Below are 12,912 nucleotides of genomic sequence, written 5' to 3'. Positions count from 1 at the left end.
ACGTATTTGATTTAACTGCTTACCCAGTTAAGCCTGCCCTTTTGTACTACTGCCAGTGCAATGATAACATGCCTTGGCTAGTCTGTTGGTCCACAAAGAATGAAATACAGGTGGAACAGGGCTGACTCACCTGACTTAAACACAGAACAGTCAACTAGGGCAGAGAAGCTGAGCCCAGCTAAAATCAAGAGTGCCAACCAACCAAGCCCAAGCCTAGATCATCTGCCACCCAATCACTCCATAGATGCAGCATCTGTAATAAATGAGTGCTGATTTAAGTCACTGAGTTTTGGAGTTGTTACAGAGGAAGAACTGATCCAGACATAGAACAATAAGAAATACACTTCCCAGTATATCGAGTACTGTTGGTATATAATTTTACTTTTTCTATCCCTTGTCCCTGCAGCTTGAACTATTCTTGTGTCCATCCTACATGCACCTTTTGGGAACCACTAGGCATAACCCTTTAAAACCACCTTCCTCCCCTCTACCCAGAACCCATTGATGCTTCTGTTATTTTGCTGTTTTATGCACTGGACCCACTGATATTCAGATAAGCAGAACTATGACAAGTAGGATCATGATTGAGGAATGTCAGAGTAAGTCACCAGGTATCTTTTTTGCATGACAGACTGTGATCTTGTCTAGGAATAATTTATCCTGAGGAAAAAAGCATTAAGACCCCCAGGTTGGTATATTAACAATGATCATAATCATAGCTGTTGAGGCAAAGGTGGAGAAAAGAGAAATGTAATTTTCTTTTCTCACAAATGTATTTTTTTAATTTTAAGAATTTTTTTAAAATAATGAAGAATAACATAATAATTACCTGTATTCTCATCACATTTTCTTACAGCTTGTTTTCTTTTACTAAAAATTATGGAAAAAGTTAAAATTCTTGGAGAATGATCCAAGATGGCCAATCGCTAACATCCCGGGATTGCAGCTCTCAGGGAAGGCGCGGAGAACTAGAGGACGCCACACTTTCAGACAAAGTCTGGTCGCTCACGGAGCAGAAGATCCCCCAGTGGTGGAAACACAGGGGTCGCCAGCGCGACACTCGTGGTCGGCGCAGCGGTTCCGCCGGCACCTCGGCGCGGCAGCTCTCGGAGCAGAGTAAACGGGACCGGTTCCCCTTCTGACCGAGGTTTGGAGCCCCAGGAAGGCAGAGTCGCCTACTACGGAAACAAGAAGGAAGCCCGACAGGAGAATCCTGGGCAGAAAAGCACCATCAGTTTTAACGCTGCTGCTCTGGCCCTGGGAACTAACAACCTGGACGTCCACTCAAGAGACCTAATCTGAAAGTTGGTAATTTCAAAGACAAGAGGAGGATAAATTTACAATGACGGGAAGAAACCAGCGTAAAAAAGCTGAGAATACTCAAAGTCAGAACGCCTCTCCGTCTAAAGATGATCACAGTTCCACATCAACAATGGAACAAGGCTTGACGGAGAACGAGCGCCTCCTGATGACAGAATCACTCTTCAAGGAATGGATAATAACAAACTTCGGTGAGTTAAAAGAACATGTTGTAGTCCAACGTAAAGAAACTAGGAACTTTGACAAAAGGCTTGATGAAATCCTATTGAGAATAGACAACTTAGAGAGGAGTATGAGTGAATTAATGGAACTGAAGAATACAATACAGGAACTCCGAGAAGTATGCACAGGTTTAAACACTCGAATTGTTCAAGCAGAAGAAGGGATATCAGAGGTCAAAGTCCAACTTAATGAAATAAAACGTGAAGAAAAGATTAGAGAAAAAAGGATAAAAAGGAATGAGCAAAGTCTCCAAGAAATGTGGGACTATGTGAAAAGACCAAATTTACGTTTGATAGGTGTACCTGAATGCGACGGAGAGAATGAATCCAAGCTGGAAAATACCCTTCAGGATATTATTCAGGAAAATTTTCCTAAACTAGCAAAGCAGGTCAACATTCAACCCCAGGTAATACAGAGAACACCACAAAGATATTCCTCAAGAAGACCAACCCCAAGGCACATAATCGTTAGATTCACCAGGGTTGAAACGAAGGAGAGGATACTAAGGGCAGCCAGAGAGAAAGGTCGGATAACCCACAAAGGCAAGCCTATCAGACTTACAGCAGATCTCTCGGCAGAAACTCTACAGGCCGGAAGAGAGTGGGGGCCAATATTCAACATCCTCAAAGAACAGAACCTTCAGCCCAGAATTTCATATCCAGCCAAACTAAGCTTCACAACTGAAGGAAAAATAAAATCTTTTATGAACAAGCAAGAACTCAGAGATTTTATTACCACCAGGCCTGCTTTACAAGAGCTTCTGAAAGAAGCATTACACACAGAAAGAAACAACCAGTATTAGCCTTTCTAAAAATACACCAAAAAGTAAAGAGCACCAACATAAAGAATAATTTACACCAACACATGGATAAAACAGCCAGTCAACATCAAATGGCAGTAAACCTAAATTTAAATTGACTAAATTCCAAATCAAAAGACACAGCCAAAACCCAACGGCATGTTACATCCAGACCTGTTTCACATGCAAGGATACACAAAGACTCAAAACAAAGGGATGGAGAAAGATTTACCAACCAAATGGAGAGCAAAAATAAATAATAAATAAATAAAAAGCAGGAGTTGCAATTCTTGTATCGGATAAAATAGATTTTAAAGCAACAAAGATATAGTGGTAAAAGGATCAATGCAACAACAAGAGCTAATGATCCTAACACCCAGATAGGAGACTTAGATTCAATGAGACAGAAAATTAATAAGGATATCAAGGACTCGAACTCAGATCCAGAACAAGTAAACTTAATAAATATTTATAGAGCTCTCCACTTCAAATACACAAAATATACATTCTTGTCAATACCACATCACACCTACCCATTAGTTTAAATGAAACATTGATTGGCCATTATTAATACCCAATTTTTTTCAAAATAAAGCAATATTTCCATTTACTCTCCCTCTTTCTCTTCCTCTTTCTTCCTCTCCTTTACTTTTTTTTTTTTTTTTTCTTTCCTTCTCTCAAAAAAAAAGAAATCAACTTGTAAACCTCTAGATCCAGGTCGGCAATGTCTCTTTCATTGCCTGATTTCCTTTCTTCCCTTCCCTTCCTCCCTCCCTCCCTCCCCGCTTCCTCCCTTCCTTCCTTCCTTCCTTCCTTCATCCCTTCCTTCCTCCCTACCGTCCTTCTTCCCTTCCTTCCTGCCTTCCTCCCCCCCCAAAAAAAAAAAAAAAAAAAAAAGTTAAAATTCTTTTGATAACTACTCTGAATATCATTCCCTTCTCTTCTTATTTGTAATCAGAATTATAATCTTAACGATCCTTTTAGGCCTTGTTACTATGTACCTATAATAGCTAGTACAACCTAGTATGGCCACAGAGTTTTTCTTCTTTTCCAGCTCTAAAGAACTCATAGGGTCCAAGGAAGAGAGAGGACATAGGCAAAAATAGAAAGAATTAGTTTTACAAGGAAAAATTTGTATTTTATTAAGACATTGGAAGAAAATGTGTGACTTAAAAAGGGAAACGGATTCTTTCCACTTTAACAAGCAGCCTTTGTGCAATAATACAGGGCTAGAGTAAAATGATCAGACATTAAAAGGAGACAATACCAGTGCCAATAGCCATGCCACCAGTAGCACTCCCCTTCAGTGGAATGCAGCACTGAAGCTGTTGATGGCAACAAGAGTTTTCTTGGGTAAATGTCAACTGTTTTATCAGTAGGCAACATCAGCCATTTTAGAATAGGAGACCCAGCCTTGGGCATAGCCATTAGCGCTCTCAGGAGTAGCACTGGTTAATTGGAGAAAGGTAAGAGGAAACCACCAAAGTTACTGGAGGCTGAAATATTAGACTATGAATCATCAAGTGAGATACTCCGAGGACTTTCAGAAATTTTGAAGAGGTCCAGAGATTACGGGAAGATTGAGGGCTAACAAAAGAAATACTGCTTATTAATGTTACCTAAAGACTGCTATGGACTAGAAAAATAAAAGTAAAATTATCTAATTCACAGTGCCTAGTAAAGTATTAACAATTAAAAAGATAACGATTTTAATGAAAGAATTCCTGCTTTGGTGTGAGACCCTAACTGTACCCTGGGAGGAGGGATATGGATCATAATCAATGAGTCAGCTCAGTGGCCAGAAAATCTCAAGTTTTCTCAGATTCACCTTCAAATGCCTGTAGGAAGTAAAAGAAAATCCCCCTTGATGAACAATAACTTCAACTTAGGCTCAAATTATTACTATAGTTTTCCGAATATATCATTTAAGAAACAATCAGTGATAATGAGATACAACTGTTTCTGGCCAAGATTGAGTAACTGGTTTGAGAATATTTCTTCCATTGTAAGCAATCCCATAACCAGGCAAAACAGAGCAACTGCTTTCAGGTAGTAGACACCAGACAGCACAAGACTGTAATTCTGGAGCTAAGTGGAATTCATTAGGTGAACTCCATTATTGTCAGCTCTCTGCTTGGGTATAATTTCCTGACCACAGCGCAGAGCATTAAAATACAAGCAGAGTGCAGTGGTCCTGTTGAGCTGAGGTGGAAGAGATCAGAATATGGAGTGACCAAATCACAAAATCTGCAAGGCAGGACACTGGAGAGAAGGGAGTCAGATGGATGAAAGACCCCAGAATTCCATAGAGAGATCCATAAGTCTGTGGTTAAGACTGATAAAATGGCCAGGCGCGGTGGCGCAAGCCTGTAATCCCAGCACTTTGGGAGGCCGAGACGGGTGGATCACAAGGTCAAGAGATCGAGACCATCCTGGTCAACGTGGTGAAACCCCGTCTCTACTAAAAACACAAAAAATTAGCTGGGCATCGTGGCGCATGCCTGTAATCCCAGCTACTCAGGAGGCTGAAGCAGGAGAATTGCCTGAACCCAGGAGGCGGAGTTGCGGTGAGCCGAGATCGCACCATTGCACTCCAGCCTGGGTAACAAGAGCAAAACTCCATCTCAAAAAAAAAAAAAAAAGACTGATAAAACACAAATTGCTGGGCTCCACTTCAAGAGTTTCTGATTCAGCAGGTCTGGATAAGCCTGAAAGTCTTTATTTCTATTAAGTTCCCAGGTGATACCAATGCACCCGACCCAGGACCAGACTTTGAAAATAACTTTTTGTCCAAAAGACAGCATGCAATACTTCCTTTCACTTGATCACTTAGAGGCCACTGTAGGGTTATTAACTGACCTAATTTCAGTACTGTTGTGTCTCAGGGAATGGAGAGTCCCGAGGAGAGAGAAATGGGGGAAGGCTGGTCAGTGGAGCAGTTAGAATACACACAACACTTATCAATTAAGTTTGCTATCTTACGTGGGTGTAGTATGAGGCACCCCAAAACAGTTACAATAGTAATATCAAAGATCACTTATCACAGATCACCCTAACAGATATAATAATGATGAAAAGGTTTGAAATATTGTGAGAATTAACCAAAATGTCACATAGAAACAAGTGAACACATGCTTTTGGAAAAATGGTACCAACAGACTTGCACAATGCAGGGTTACCACAAATCTTCAATTTGTAAAAAAGCACTATAAAGCAAAGCACAGTAAAATGAGGGATCCCTGCAATTAACTTTCTACAAACCAATGACTACTGTAAAAATGAAACTTAAGGTTTCGATGGCCTACCTGTAGATCTTTCACATTTGGAAAAGGAATTCCTATTGTTATGACAGCACGGGCATTGTCATCTGAGAAATCCAGACCCTCACTCACTTTACCACGACAAACTGCTACCAGGAGGGCTCCATCTTAAGCAAGAGAAAAAAGCATATCCAAAATTCTCAGAAATTGCTTATCTTTGTCATTTTGAAAATACCTGATTTACAAATATAGTAATTATAGTAGCAAACTTAAAATCAAAGTAAAACAGTATTATGAGATAACGTTTTAAAAGTTCAAATGCAAAAGGGTAGCAAACCTATTTACAAATTGTGCATCCTCCAGATAAATTATACAGTAAAAACACATCAAAATAGCAATTGAATAAGGACTGTGTGATTATAAACAGGTTTATTTAATAATCGCATTATTAATTTAAAAGTTGCATTATTACGTTTGCCACCTGAAAGTAATTCTCAGAATAAATGAAATAATTCAATTAATAATACATATCATATGGAATTAATATATTTAAAACGATTTAAAACACACACAGAGAACACCATATATATACATACATCATAAAAAGATTGACAGGTTAAATTAACCTCTTTCTTGCATTGTTAATAAACTATTACTATTAGCCCTTCACATCAAACTTTTTATTTAATTTTACTTATTTATTTTTTGAGACAGGATCTCACTCTGTCAGCCAGGCTGAAGTGCAGTGGCACAATCACAACTCACTGCAACTTTGACCTCCTGGACTCAGGTGATCCTCCCACTTCAGCCTATAGGCACACACCACCATGCCATGCTAATGTTTGTATTTTTTGTAGAGGCAGGATTTCATCATGTTGCCCAGGCTAGTCTCGAACTCCTGGGCTCAAGTGATCTGCCTGCCTCAGCCTCCCAAAGTGCTAGGATTACAGGCATGAGCCATCACGCCCAGCCTCACATCAAACTCTTCAGGGATAAGCTCTAACTTGGAATTGAGTTTTCAGTTATGTTTTGAAAATTCAAGTTTACCTTATGTAATAGAATATAAGCACAAAGTGTACTGATTGCATCTAATAAAGGTCTCATTTGGCTAGTAAGGAATATATTTTTATATATCCTAACTGCCTTTTTGCACAAACTATTTCAGGTAGTGCACTAAAAGACTGTGAGATAATACCCGATGGCATAATTTTTCTTAAAGTTGAATCAGCATACCCAAGTGAAAATATTCATAGGAGGACAAGTGCAATTAAAAGAATTTCTTTACCTGATTTATTTTCTTTTCACTCTGGATTGTAATTTTTCTCTTAAGTTTAATTCACTTAAAAAGATAATATAAAATTATAATTCTATCATGAAATAATTTCCAGTTACCTTTCTCTCCTTTGTATTTGATTGCATCATAGTACACCTGCAGTAATTCATCAAAATCTGTTTTTTCTCCTCCCTGTGGTTCTACAATGACTGTCTTCACCAACTCCAGTTTATGCCATAAGCCAGTAGAGAGCCAACGTTCTTTCAATTTTTCTAATAACTAAAGAGAGGAAAAAAAATTATTTTTGTGTGTTTAGCTGAACAAAACGCACCTTTATTTGTTTAAGCCAGTGTGATTACAGTAAGAACATTAATCTTTCTGTGTCTTTTCTCATCTAAAAAATGAGAAAAATAATATATCTCATAGAGCTGTTATGTGGTTACATTTATTAACAGATTTAGAGAGATTTGAATGGTGCTGGCACACAGTTAGCTGCTGCTGCTGTTGTTACCATTACCACCAACATTGCTGCTGCTGCTGCTGCTGCTGCTGCTGCTGCTACTATCTTGGCAATTTCAAAAGCAAAAACAAAAAACCTCCGTCAAAGTTAACAAACTATAAGTTCTCTCTTTAAACCTAAGGTGAAGTTTCTTAATATTCTTAAATAGTCTTCAAATGATGAAGATTTAAGATCATTTTACTAAGTATATAGGCAGATAATCTCACTATTTGAGTATTTGATCATCATTAATTACCTGCATCAAAAAAAGATATAAAGACTCAGAAGTAGAAAAATACATAGGCACAAATGGAACATTTACAGCCATGGGCTAGATTACAAAAGGACATTCAACAAATTTTAAGCAATCCTTATCATATTGATCATGTATTTCAACAATTATGCCACGGTAGTTTAAAAGTCAATAATATAAAGTCATGGTAGATTAAAAGTTAAGCCCAATACAAAAACCCACCTTGGCTGATTGATTGATTGATTGATTGTTTTAGAGACAGGGTCTTTGTCACCTAGGCTGAAGTGCAGTGGCAAGATCGTAGCTCAGTGCAGCCTCAAACTCCTAGGCTCAGGCAATCGTTCCATCTTAGCCTCTTGAGTAGCTGGGACCACAGGTGCATACCACTACACCCAGCTAGTTTTTATATTTTTTGTAGAGATAAGATACTGCTTTGTTGCCCAGGCTAATCTCAAACTTCTGGTCTCAAGAGATCCTCCTGACTCAGCGTTCCAAAATGCCGAAATTACAGGTGTGAACCAACATACATCACCATAAAACTCATATTCTTTTTTTTTTTTTTTTTTTTTTGAGACAGAGTTTCGCTCTTATTACCCAGGCTGGAGAGCAATGGCACGATCTCAGCTTACCGCAACCGCCGCCTCCTGGGTTCAGGCAATTCTCCTTCCTCAGCCTCCTGAGTAGCTGGGATTACAGGTACACGCTACCGTGCCCAGCTAATTTTTTGTATTTTTAGAAGAGACGGGGTTTCACCACGTTGACCAGGATGGTCTCGATCTCTTGACCTCGTGATCCACCCGCCTCGGCCTCCCAAAGTGCTGGGATTACAGGCTTGAGCCACCACGCCCGGCCAAAACTCATATTCTTAAAAAACATGAGTTAAATAGAAAAACATAGTAGAATCCATGAACTCTTTAGATATGAATAAGAAAAGCACTCACAATTCAAAACATGTGGCATACGGCCATAGCAATACTTAGAAATAAATTTATAGCTTTAAATATATTTATTTTTAAAATGTCAAAATAAAAGAATCAAATATTCTTTCTAAGAAGCTAGAAAATAAAATATAGCAAATGCAGAGAGAGAAGTTAATAAAACCGAATAAATGAAGACAAAAGCCAATATTAGAGATTATTATTTAAATTAAATTGTTTTATCCACTTGTAATAAACTGTAAGTTCTACACAATGTGGACCAGTTAAAGAAACTACCCCCAATTCTCTGGAAAACAGCAACTGATCAATTTTTATAAGATAGTTTATTTCTGGCCGGGCGCGGTGGCTCACACCTGTAATCCCAACACTTTGGAAGGCCGAGGTGGGTGGATCACGAGGTCAAGAGATCGAGACCATCCTGGTCAACATGGTGAAACCCTGTCTCTACTAAAAATACAAAAAATTAGCTGGGCATGGTGGCATGTGCCTGTAATCCCGGCTACTCAGGAGGTTGAGGGAGGAGAATTGCCTGAGGCGGAGGTTGCGCCTCCCAGGAGGCGGAGGTTGCGGTGAGCCAAAATCTTGCCATTGCACTCCAGCCTGGGTAACAAGAGCGAAACTCCGTCTCAAAAAAAAAAAAAAAAAAGATAGTTTATTTCCTCAATTTTACCTTTAACTGTTTTTAAACTTCTTAATAAGACCATAAAACAAATTTTGTACCACTAATTAGTAAAATAGTTAATTGCTATACAGTGATCAGGATTCCCTGATGAATAAAAATTAAAATTCCCCTAATAACCATGTTATTGGGTTAAAAAGCAGAGCAATCATTGATCTAAAAGTCTTTTCTATTTTGAGTGTTTCATGGATTGGCTATTTGCCTTTTGAATATGTACCATTTCTAAATCAAATTCTCTCACCAGTACACAGAAAGTATGAAGAAAAAAAAACCTTCTGAGAATATTGAATATTCAGAGCAATAGTGTGTATTAGACACTGGGTCTTCAGTTGAAGAGAAAAGCCTACTACAAAGCCAATAATTCAGAATAATTTATTAAAAATAGATTGATCTATTGAATAACCAGCTAAGAAAAGGATAAAAATACCTCAAGAGGATATAAAACGAAATAAAACATGACATGAATTTGCATAATTGTTGATAATTAATGGAATTTAATCCACAGACATACTGTTTTTCCTCTATTTGAAAACATTTTATATCTGATCCCTTGATCATGAGATATTAACAACTTCTAATACTCTAAGTTACAAATGAACTTGTAATACTGTAAGTTACAAATGTTGACGATCTAGAGAAAAACCTCTCATGCGATTTGAATATGACCATTATGTTGATGAATCTGAAATATATTCTACAATTAGATTTTAAAAATCTATTAAGAAAACTTTGGGCTGGGTGCAGTGGCTCACGCCTGTAATCTCAGCACTTTGGGAGGCTGAGGTGGTGGATCACAAGGTCAGGAGTTCGAGACCAGGCTGGCCAATATGGTGAAACCCCATCTCTACTAAAAATACAAAAATTAGCTGGGTGTGGGGGCGCACACCTGCAGTCTCAGTTATTTTGGAGGCTGAGGTAGAAGAATCACTGAAACCCAGGAACAGAGGTTGCAGTGAGCCAAGATCATGCCATTGCACTCCAGCCTGGGTGACAGAGAGAAACCCTGTCTCAAAAAAAAAACAAAAAAAAAAACAGAAAAAATAAAAGAAAACTTTGAGACACAAAGAACTGGTAAATGTACAAAATTTCCCCTAAAGAAATCCACAGGGATTTTTTTCTCCCATTATATAGAAAAGAATTCAGACTATGAAAGACTTAAATATGAGTTAAATTGTTTTGAAGCAAGTATCATGTGTGTGATTATTTCCAATTTGTTTCAAGGGATGAAGAAAAACATTCTGCCCACTGACTATTTTGGTTTCTAAGGACTTCAGAAATTTATGTACCATGAAATGGCCAGATTTATAAATAAATATCAAGTACCACAATAAAAAAGCAGAATAAGTAATATCAATCCCATAAGAAAACTTTTATAGCAAATACAAAACAAATTGTCATATAATACAATTGGGTCTTTAAAAAAACTTGTCTTCAAAATAAGGCTGTTGGTAACATTGATATATCTGAGTTAACTTATTGACTCAAAATTTAGTTGATTGTATTAAATTTTTAAACAAAATTGTCAGCATATAATGATTATATATAAAATTATAATTTCAGAGAATAGGAGAGAACAAAAAGGAGAAAGCAGAGATATACTAAAAATAGGCTACATTTTTCTAAGTTTCTATTAGCACTTAAGATTTTGTTGTTAACGGAAATTTTATAACTGACAAAATGTTTTTCTTTACATAGCAATCATTCAAATATGCTTTAATTAAACAGGAAGAACTACTTTAGTTCTATAAACACAGCTAAGAAGTTATATTACTTTTTATTCTCCAGAAGATGATAGAAAGGGAGGAAAAGAGGAACAAAAAACCTATAGAAAGAAAACAATTATTGAATGACAATAATAGTAAGTCTTTCCCTTATCAGTCATTGTTTTAAATGTAAGTGGATTAAATTCTCTAATCAAAAGATATAAAGTGGCTGAATAAAAACGCTGTCTGCAACTGACTCACTTTAAGAATACCCATACGCTAAAAGTGAAGAGATAGAAAGTTATTACATATAAACAGTAACCAAAAGACAGCAGAGGTGGCAATTCTAGGATACCAAATAGAATCTAAGTCAAAAATGGTCACAAGAGACAAAAAAAGGACATTATATAATGAATGATAAATGGGTCAATTCACCAGGAATATTTAACAACTATAAATATATACATAACCAATAACAGAGCACTCAAATATAGTAAGCAAATACTGATCACAGTGAAGAGAGAAATAAACAGCAATACAGGAATAGTAGGAACGTAGAATACCGCACCTTCAGTAATGAATAAAACATCCAAAGAGAAGATCAATAAGGAAACAGAACTTGAATACTAGAGACCAGATGGACCTAAGATATGTATAGAACATTTTACCCAACGGCAACAAAATACATATTCTTCACAACTGCACATGGAACATTCTCTAGGACAGATCATGTGTTAGGTAATGAAGTAAGTCTTAGTAAATGTAAGATTAAAATTAATACCAGGTATCTTTTGTAACCACAACAGAATGAAACTAAAATTCAGCATCAGAAAGAAAACCAGAAAATTTACAAAAATATGAAAATTAACATGCTTTTGAACAACCAATGAATGAGTCAAAACAGAAATCAAAAGTTATAAAACTATCTTGAGACCAGTGAAAAAACAGAAACCCCACAACATACCAAAAGTAAGAGATACACCAAAAGCAGCATGAAGAGGAGAGTTTATAGTGGTAAATGCCAACATTAAAAAAGCAAGCTCTCAAGTAATCCAATTCTACACTTCATGGAACTAGAAAAAGAACAAAGTAAACTCAAAGTTAGCAGAAGGAAAACAAAAATAAAGATTTGTACAGAAATAAAATAGGGAACAGAAAAACAATTGAAAAAAACAATAAAACTAAGAGTTGTTTTCTTTTAAAAGATCAACAGAATTGACAAGTCTTTACCTAAACTGGTTAAGAAAAAGGAGAGAAATGAAAGAGGAGACACTGATGCCACTGAAATAATAAAAGACTACTCTGAAAAATTACATGACAATAAATTGGATAAAGAAATGGACAAATTCCTAGTAATATACAACCTACCAAGAATGAATAATGAAGAAACAGAAAATCCGAACAGACTAGTAAGGAGACTGAATCAGTAACAAAAAGTCTCCCATCAAAGAAAAGCTAAGGACCTAAATGGCCTCAATGCCAATTCTACAAAACATTTTTATTATTTAATTTTATTTATTTATTACTTTATTTTTATTTATTTATGAAACACAGTCTTGCTCTGTCACCCAGGCTAGGGTGTAGTGGTGTGATCATAGCTCACTGTAACCTGAAACTCCTGGGCTCAAGCAATCTTCCTACTTCAACCCCCCAAGTAGCTAGGACTAGAGGCCGGTGCCACCATGCCCTGGTAAATTTTATTTTTTTGTAGGTATGGAGTCTCACTATATTGCCCAGGTTGGTCTTGAATTCCTGCCTCCAGTGATTCTCCTGCCTTGGCTTCCCAAAGTGCTGTGATTACAGGTGTGAGTCACTGTGCACAGTCCTCTAAAAAACATTAAAAGCAGAGATCCCCAACCCCCAGGCCACAGACAAGTACTGGTAGGATCCAGGCTGCACAGCAGGAGGTGGGAGGCTGGCAAGCAAGCATTACAACCTGAGTTCCATCTCCTGTCAGATTCGCAGC

At 37.3% G+C, this 12,912-nt stretch overlaps 1 protein-coding gene across 1 annotated transcript in view; it reads right to left on the bottom strand.

Moving 5' to 3' along the window:
• BRIP1 (BRCA1 interacting DNA helicase 1) overlaps positions 1-12,912 on the bottom strand; it is a 180,310-nt gene that overhangs the window by 67,482 nt on the left and 99,916 nt on the right. The window contains exons 14-15 of the mRNA XM_002806832.6: positions 6,994-7,153; positions 5,647-5,768 (exon numbers count right to left, since the gene is read on the bottom strand). Of these exons, the coding sequence (XP_002806878.3) occupies positions 5,647-5,768; positions 6,994-7,153 (282 nt within the window). The remainder of the gene's footprint in view (positions 1-5,646; positions 5,769-6,993; positions 7,154-12,912) is intronic.

Source organism: Callithrix jacchus, chromosome 5 (assembly GCF_049354715.1).
Source record: "Callithrix jacchus isolate 240 chromosome 5, calJac240_pri, whole genome shotgun sequence".
Classification (NCBI taxonomy): domain Eukaryota; kingdom Metazoa; phylum Chordata; class Mammalia; order Primates; family Cebidae; genus Callithrix; species Callithrix jacchus.
The sequence above is the reverse complement of the archived record's forward strand: the minus strand, read 5'-3'. Positions and strand labels throughout refer to the sequence as shown.